The 9,076-nt window shown below is 33.6% G+C and overlaps 1 protein-coding gene across 1 annotated transcript; it reads right to left on the bottom strand.

The window, feature by feature from the left end:
• Positions 1–1,232: 1,232 nt before the first annotated feature.
• On the bottom strand, positions 1,233–8,765 carry LOC105324322 (uncharacterized). The gene is made up of 7 exons (XM_034458101.2): positions 8,604–8,765; positions 6,462–6,587; positions 4,985–5,173; positions 4,635–4,826; positions 3,011–3,988; positions 2,812–2,905; positions 1,233–2,593 (listed from the first exon to the last, which is right to left on the bottom strand). Exons 1-7 carry the CDS (start codon positions 8,680–8,682, stop codon positions 2,236–2,238), a joined length of 2,016 nt encoding a protein of 671 aa, XP_034313992.2. The 5' UTR covers positions 8,683–8,765; the 3' UTR covers positions 1,233–2,235.
• Positions 8,766–9,076: the final 311 nt, after the last annotated feature.

Below are 9,076 nucleotides of genomic sequence, written 5' to 3'. Positions count from 1 at the left end.
TAATCGCCTTAACCACTTTTCAGATAATTGGCTATCAGGATGAATTCCGTCTTTCAAGAGGTTATAATTAAAAGACTGTCTTCCACGACCTCTGACTTTTACAATATCAAGGTGAAACTGAAGAGTATTACGACCTAATGACTGATTAAGATCATAAATTCGCTGGTTAAGACCATTTATTTCCTCAATCAAAAACTTGTCTGTAGTCTCAAAGTTTTCAGGATTGGTGTGCCCTAAATAGGTATTGTACAGTTTTGCAGAGTACACTGGAATAGTAATGAATTTTAGAAAACCTTGTTTTGAAATGACAAAATGTTTTATCCTATCAAACTGTTCTAAAATGTTGGTCGTTGCTGCACCTAAAGAATTATACCTCAATTCAATTTGCCTCTGTCTGTGACCAGGGCCCCTGTGTATTTTCTTTGTAATATCACAAACACCTAACCAAACATACACTACTAAAGGCTTGCTACCCCTTGACAGCTTTTCAAGTTCAGGTATTGCTCTATCGATAGCCACTGCAGATGTAGCCCCTGAATATGTGAAGAATTGAAGGGGAATTCTACTGTTGTGATGTACTCTTAAACAATTTCCTAAGCTATCAGACACCAGTACAGGCAACTTGGTAATGGGACTGGGAGGAACTTGGAGTGGGTTTTTGTCCAGATATTTTGTGATACTTGACAAGCTCATTAATGAAAATATTCCCACTTGATCTATCTTATCCTAAAATCACAAAATCGAGAAATGACCCCTAACAATAATGTAAAGTTGCTGTTGGAGGGGGGGGGGGGGGGGTGCGAGATCAAAAATAATGATCCCAAGAAATAAAAAGAAAAGCACCAAAAAAAATTAAAAAATACAGATGCGGATTCTCACAATCTGATAACAAGTTTAATATACAAGAAAGCACGCAAAGAACAGAGGAGCGGATTCACACTACCCCTGGATGCATGCACGTGGTCAGAACCAACGCAGATCAATTCCTACAATTGAAGTGACCTAATCTCGCACAAATTCCGACAAAACTTACAGTATGATTAAAACGCACTTCTGACACCAGTGTGGTGCTGTGTACAGGGTGTGGTGTGGGTCCAATTGCACCACAAAGCCGCGGGGACAAAAAGCACGTCCGAGACTTTCAAATCTTTATTCAGAACCGACAGATAAACAGTACGCCGAACCCGATGTTCGAGCCCGACACAAATTACAATACATGCACTACACAGTCATTACCGATGTTGTACATCGCCCATCTGCTTTCCTGGCTCTACTCGGACTTCTCTCCCTTTGTCAGGGAGTGTTCTATGTGGTTTTATCATACATATTTATGACGTACATCCCACGTGATCCGCTGTTTATTCTGGGGTTAAATGCAACGCTGATCGGCATCACTCTGATTGTCATTGCAAAAATCTGCTTCAAGGATGCCGGATTTGGAAGTCACAACAAAAGACGACATATCTTGGAAGAGACGCTTTTGAAAAAACTCGGGGAGGCTAGTAGAAGGGATATCGATGATGACCAATCTTTTGAGGTCATTCAACCAACCAATAAAAACAAAAAAGAATGACATAATTTACACGTACCTTCATGTATGAGTAATCTCTAAAGGTCATTGCAGATACAAAGTAATAATATTCATGTATATACTTAATATTGTTGATTAACTTGCATGTAATTTAAGCTTATTAGGTAAGCCCTCTGTTATAACTGCAAAATTTTGCACCGCAACAGGTGACAAAAAGAGGGAAGATGGATGGCCAATACTTAGTCCACATAGTTTTTATATTTTAATAGTTGTGAAATTTACCATAATTCCTGTAATTGCAGTGCAAAACTAACTCGCGTTTGTTATAACTCCGTATATATAAAATACACACCATTTAACCAACTTTCCTTTCAGATCATCAGAGGTAGATGAACACCCTAGATTCCAATCGTTAAATGAGAACTTTCGTACATGGAGATGGGTGTATATAATTATTTAGAGATAAACATTTCTTGAACTCATTTTTAATTATTTGTTATCAAAATTCAATGAAAACTGTTCCATGTTTTTTTTACACAACATACATATATACCATCAATGAAATTATCAAAACAATGATATTATTTTAAATAGTTTTCTATTTGATTTTGTATGTTTTTATCTTATGAAATAAAAAATCATGTACAATAAATATCTTAACTTTTTGTAATTCTGACTCTTAAACAAATCAAGCTTATCTGCAGTCAATACTTAGTAAAGGACACTGACATGGAGTCATCTTTTATAACAATGGATTCATAGGGAGTAGAGCTCGCGGAATCTCGACTTTCCTGTCGTCTTGGAGCCTCGTCGTCAAAAGACACAAATCTGCCGTACTTTTTAAAAGGTTTTTCTGCAAACACATGTTTATCTATTAGGTCGTCGGTGGTGGTAGCGCATGCGCCTTCGTTTGCATAGTCCGATGCTTCTATCGTCTGGTTTTCCATGGTGACGTTTTCATACGGGTTTTCTTCAATGAGGGAGTGATAACGATTGACTGAAGAGTTCTCAATTATTGAGGATACCCCCCTGTAGTGGGTTGAGGCTCGCGTTGATATTTGTCTACAAAAGTATGTTGACTTTACAAAACTGACAATCATTTTTTGTATAAAGTATTCAGATTCTTTTTAGGGCATAAGCAATTAATCTGTTCTTTAAAATGAAAACAATATATTAAGTTTATTTCCAGTTCGATCGATCTTGGTGTAATTGCATTTGTATTATGAATTATATACCATATATAACATTATTCACTTGCCGGTATTCTATGTATTTGTTACCTTTCTTTCTGCATTTTACAAATTTTTGTGAGGAATACTATGGAAAATACAATTAAAATTGTGGTTCCTGCCAATATCAAAAAGTTTTGCATCCCTGTAATAAAAACAGATGTTTGTGGCATTTACTTTTTGATAAAAAAAAATCTGCAACATGTCACAGCGACTCTTTGCTTTAGAAATAAATATCAACACATCTTACCATTTTTGAACTTTGGAGTATCGCTGATTTTAGATGGAAAAGTGGTCACAGCTTTGTTTTCACAGCTTCCGTTATTGATAAGACACCCATTACGGCATTCAGACGGACAATATTCTGTACATTCACTGCCGTACCGCCCTAAATGACATTCCAAACAAACTCCGCTTTCCTTGTCACAAGCTGAACATTTTATGGGCGGACAAAGTAGTTCACATTGTAAACCATATCTTCCATTTCTACAGGATACACATTCTCCATTTCTGTGACATGTCCTGTTTGCGCATTGCGAAGAACACGTCTGGTTACAGAAAGAGCCGTATTTACCTTTCTCGCATTCAAAGCATGTGCCATTGACATTGTTACATACTTTTAATTTGCAATAATTGCATGTGCTCTTACATCCTTCTCCAAAATATTCCCTGTCGCATCGAGTACATTGTTCACCATGGTGCCCAATCTCGCAATGTGAACAATGCCCTGTTGTAGCAGAGCAAGAAAAATTCAGACATTTTTCTGAACAGTTTTCATGGCAATAGTCTCCGAAATATCCATGCTTACAGTCAATGCATCGACCATTTTCATGATCACAAAGACCGGCTTCACAATTCAATCCACAAGACAAGGTGCACGATTCCCCATGAAACCTAGCTGGGCATTGCACACATGTTGTACCATTATAAATATATCCGGAATAACAATCTCTACAGTGCCCTGTTTCTCTTTGACATGAATTACAGCCCTTAGGGCAAAACCTAGTACAGTCTTGGCTCCAAAGTCCACTATTACATTGGAAACATTGTCCGTTTATTTTGTCGCACCCATTGGCTCCGCAGAATTTGGAACACGTCACATTACAAAATTCACCCGTGAAGCCCACCGGGCACTGATCGCATTGTCCGCTGTCTTTGTTACAAGTATTATGGCACTCGCTGGGACAGAGACGATTGCAGTCTTTTCCATAGGTACCGAAGGCACACGCTACAATGATTGATTAATATTACAGATTACATGTAGCTTTAATACATGTATTAAGGTACATTGCAGTACACGAGATACGCCAAACCTATATTAAGATTCATATTTTTTTTGAAAATTATTATTTTGACAAGTTTTTTGGAATAAAACTTGTAAATTATTATAATTATGTATAATATAGATTAGTTTTAGTATGAAATCAATGAGCTTTCGGAAATCATTATGATTGAGTTTATAAATAATATTATAGGATTTAAAAAAACATTAGAATGTAAGCTCATGCAGCTATTCTACATATACTATCTGGAAATAATGATTTGATACATGTATTTACGTTTTGATTTTAAATTGATGTGTCAATCAGGGTCGTAGATTTAAAAAAAAAACCAAAACGAGCAGAAAAAAATATAATAAAATGCAAAATAAAATACATTAATGGTTTTCTCGTTGATGCAAAGATCTGTTTAGTGCGTCATAAACAAGCATGGTTTGCATCCGCATTCAAAACATCGACTTGAAACAATTCAGCCAGCCGTTCGCCATAAATACCTTTGATACCCTTAATTTTTTGCATCAAATTATAACGAACAACGTCGGTTATATTTATTAAGTTCGTGTAATGATACTTATTGAATACATTAATACTTACACATTAAACTGACTTCATAAATCTTCAGGGGAATGTGCGGGGGTGCGTGGATTTCTATTATTTTGCCTGTTAATGGCCGCGAACAACTTAACACAAAATTCCTGGTAGATGCTCCCTTTGAGGCACAGAGGGAGAAGTTGTTATTCACTAGCGACTCGTCCGTGACATACACCATGTACTGAGCACCGCTAACTACAAACACAAAAACGGCAAAGTCTCTTATACTTACTTCGTTCATCACATTTGCAACGATCTGCATACATTTCTAAACATCATTAAAAAACTTAGGTAAAATATGGCACAATGCTGCCATTGTAAAGCATCGACTCAGATAGTTGAACGTAATATACCTGTGTCCATCGTTATGTTGATATCGGTGATGGTTTGGTATCTTTTCAGGCGAACTCTCCACCACACACTATGTTCCCTCTCCTGTACTTTACTGAAGGTCTCTATGCTACCGTCAACTGCTTTTTTGGAATTAAATAAGCTAGCGTAAGAATTCTCTTGAATTGTCGGTCTCCCTAACATTATGTTTTCTGGAAAAGAAATTTATCAAAATATTATGCCAAATACAATTAAAAATTGCTATGAAAGTGTATAATGCATTGGAAATTGCAAATGTTGCAGTTTTATTAATTTAATGAATTGATACTTAATTAAAATAACAATCTTTTCAAACAATGTTTTGAAAGTTGAATCATAAAAAAAAAAATTATAGTTAGTGAAGAGCTTCGGAGTAATGGTTCAAAATATCCAAATATCGCAGACACAGTGTAGAAATATATACATGTACATGTATAGTATAAATTTTGTAAATGCATGTACACATACTTTCATAAGGTGCCTTATTTTTATAATAGCTCAAGTCCACTGTATTATAAATATATTACAAAAGACGAATAGGGTCACATTAAAAATATTTTTATCTTGTAATTACGAGAAAAGATCTCGCTATTACGAGTTAATTTTCTCCTTATTACGGGAAAAGATCTCGTAATAACGAGAACATATCTCGTTATTACGAAATTTTTTCATCTCGTTATTACGAGTTTTTTTTATCTCGTAATTACTAGAAAAGATCTCGTTATAACGAGAAAAGATTATTTTATATAAAATGGTGCGTTTCTGAAAAGACCTCCGAGACGACTGGTTCACCCTTTCAACGTTACCTTTTTCTTTTCAGTAACATTGATTCAATTTTGAATAATTTTTAAATAACATTTCAAAATGATCGGATTTGACATTTTATCTTATAGGAATAAATGAAAAAAACTTCATGCAATTCTACTTTTCATCTTAAATATTATAATCCCACTCCGCAGTAAATACCAGGAAGTCCTAGTCGTAAAAACACAATATTTAATTCTATTTGGTAGATGACTTAAATGACTACATAGTTTCAATCATGGATATACAGGATTTACCCGAATTGTGTTTTATACACAAACTATATGTATATTAGGAATAATTGATTTGTTAACATTTTGGAGTTTAAAAACAAATTACATGCATCCTTCTTAATAATAAATAGTTCAATTGTATTAATCAATCTGCTTTGCTCCTTCTTCGAAATTTTTTTTAAAAGTGCTTGGTCCGATTTTATATTAAATTTTGTGTATGCTTTTAATCGATGATTATGGTTAGTATGTTTATAATTATGGACATCGCAGTAGTTCATACATTTACATAACGAGAGAAGAACAATGAAACATGCCATTTTAAATAGATCTTTTCTCGTAATAACAAGATCATTTCTCGAAATTACCAAAAAAAAAATATCAGATGAATATTTTTTTTTATCTGTAAACTATATCAATTTGTAACCTTTTTGACAATTGAGCCATTTTGATCCACTCCAGCCTAAGTCACATGTCTGACAGCTCTGTCTGCAGTTATCTTCACAGTGGCACATGCATACTTGGGTGGAATTCGGAAAGAGCCGGCATTGACCTGGAATCATGTACATGTACACTATGATAACGAACTTGATTTTACATAATGATTACTTAACCATATTTATGAATTACATTTATTGTAATATCCGTGCTTAAAGGTATATGTGGCGTATTTGGAGTAAAAATTTTTACATGAGTTTGAGTAAAAATATATATTATGCTTCTTATAATCACACGTTTCAAAAAATTCTAGACTCGTTAAACTGTCTAATATTTTTATTTATCTCTAAACTTTGCTACACGTCTGATGAATATTAATGTGATTCGCCATTTATAATGCTATTGCGCATAAGTGCGGGAAAACCCAGCGTTGGAAATACGAGGGAAGAACAGTTTGTTTACAAATTAGAATCGCGTTTTTAGTCGTATATCAGATAATTCTTAATCAGATGATACTCGACAACTATTAATTCAGATATTCATTATTGTAGAACGATATAAATTGTTAATTATCTGTAATAAAGATGAAACATGATTTTAGCATCATCGACACGGTAAACTGAGTAAATATCCCTCTTCCTGAGGGATACATGTACATGTACTGAGAGTGTTTATTTATTCTTTATTAAAAAATTCCTCTAAACGAAAATTCTTGTGTGTTTTGTAATTCATAAAGTAAAGACACGGAACACATGGAGCACGAACCTGACTTGCAAAACCCCTACAACTTATGATAGAAACTTAAGTTTAATTCGGCTGAAATTCCTATTACATCAATCTACATGGTCTGTGATGACAATCTTTTCTTTGTTGCTATCCTTGTCAGTCTGTCTCTTTTTTGTCTTTCCTTGCCAAATCTGTCAAACTTATTACGGTCTACCCTTTTTCTCGTCATTGTTGTTGATAGACAAAGATGTATGTCACGTGACCCATTTGAGGCAGGGTTATTCAAATCTTTTGTATTTTTTTACCGGCACGTTAAAAATAAAATAAAATATATTTTTTTTTTGTATTTCTTGTATCTTTGTTATGCGATTGACGTATACAGCGTAATTAATGTGAAAGTCCTATCTCTAAATAAAGTAATGAAGCAAATAATCAGATCTTATAATTGTTATTCACTAAAAATACGCCACATATACATGTACCCTTTAAATAGCAATAATTGTATTTACATTTCATTTCAGTTGTACTAGTACTAGGGAGAAATAAAGATATTTTATTTTATTTTTTGATTTGTCTCTCATACTTTTTTTTTATCGTAATCTGTGCAAACAATGATAATCGAATTAAAGAAAGGCAAATTCTCACGTTATCTTATTTTGCTTCTCTTTTATTATCATTGAAAACAACATTTACAATGGTATGGATAAAAAAAATGTTAGACTAAGTATACATTTAGGTTATGGAAGACTTTGTAAATTATGTTATTTAAGTAATTTTTTAAAAATTGGATACGTGGTAAAAACCAAAGCAAAATCAATGATTGTGTAATTGCCCTCATAAATTGTGCCATAATGCTTGTGTATGAAAATATAGTATTTGCTAAAAATACTTTAAATTGCTTTCATACAAGGAAATTGTTATAATCATTAGGCTTCATATGAGGAAATTTCTAGTATTTAGTTCCTGAAACACGTTTCATTTACACGTACTTCCTTTTCAAAACAGAACTCAAACATAAAATTATAAAACTTCTATTTAAAAAAAATCAATTTTCAATCCTAAAATCCAAAAAGAGAAAATCAGAGGGATAGAGTTTTTACAAATATAAAAAAAAAGCTACAGGGGATTGTACGATGCATTTAAAATTACATGTATCAAAGTTTCCTTCCGATGCTCGTAATTAGACAGTGGATTCTAGTTGTCAGATTTTTTTTACCCCCCCCCCCCATAAACATCAACTCGAAAGTAAGGTTAAATACTTAAATACAGTACTTATCGACTTGATAAGTTAATATAAAATTCGTGACATTTCCTCTTATTGCATTCCATAGACTTGATCAGCTTTCATCTTTAAGTATAACTTAAAACAGAGGACTACGAACGTTTACATAGAAATGTTGTTTACCTTCTACTTCAGGGCATTTAAGCACGATAATTCCAAAAACACCGATTTGAAACACCAACATTAATTTAAACCGATCCATTTACTTTTGTTATTTGCACCGAAAAAGAATATTTGGTACTTTCCGCATTATACAAGTTAATATTAACACTGACAATTGTTGCTTCCGATGAGCGAAGTCTAAACAATGAGGAAATATTTTAGGTTATAGCTTATATATTTTTTCAATTCTGCAATGACCAATAAAGAGTCATTTAATGAGTACTACCAAAGATCAGTTTTAATGATATGTTTGTCCTGTCTGCTCTTCTGTATAATTTACCACTGCTGTAGTTTTGTTTCGCACAATCGTGCAGTCATGTCGCACTGTGTTGTTTCTAACTTTGCACGATCTTTAATTTCCCGACAAAGATACTTTCGGAGTTTAAACATCAAATGAGTTTCCCTATGGTTCGATTTTGAGTCATAATCTTATA

The sequence above is a fragment of the Magallana gigas genome, chromosome 7 (genome assembly GCF_963853765.1).
Source record: "Magallana gigas chromosome 7, xbMagGiga1.1, whole genome shotgun sequence".
NCBI classification, from domain to species: Eukaryota; Metazoa; Mollusca; class Bivalvia; order Ostreida; family Ostreidae; genus Magallana; species Magallana gigas.
Note: the sequence above shows the minus strand (reverse complement) of the source record. Positions and strands in the feature narration are given on the sequence as shown.

Excerpts from the sequence above, each read along its gene's own strand:
- LOC105324322 (XM_034458101.2), bottom strand. The coding sequence starts at position 8,682 with ATGGATCGGTTTAAATTAATGTTGGTGTTTCAAATCGGTGTTTTTGGA. Across the intron at positions 6,588-8,603 it reads TAAATGCCCTGAAGTAGAAG|GTCAATGCCGGCTCTTTCCG; the intron begins GTAAACAACATT and ends ACATGATTCCAG. Across the intron at positions 2,594-2,811 it reads TGTAAAATGCAGAAAGAAAG|ACAAATATCAACGCGAGCCT; the intron begins GTAACAAATACA and ends ATACTTTTGTAG.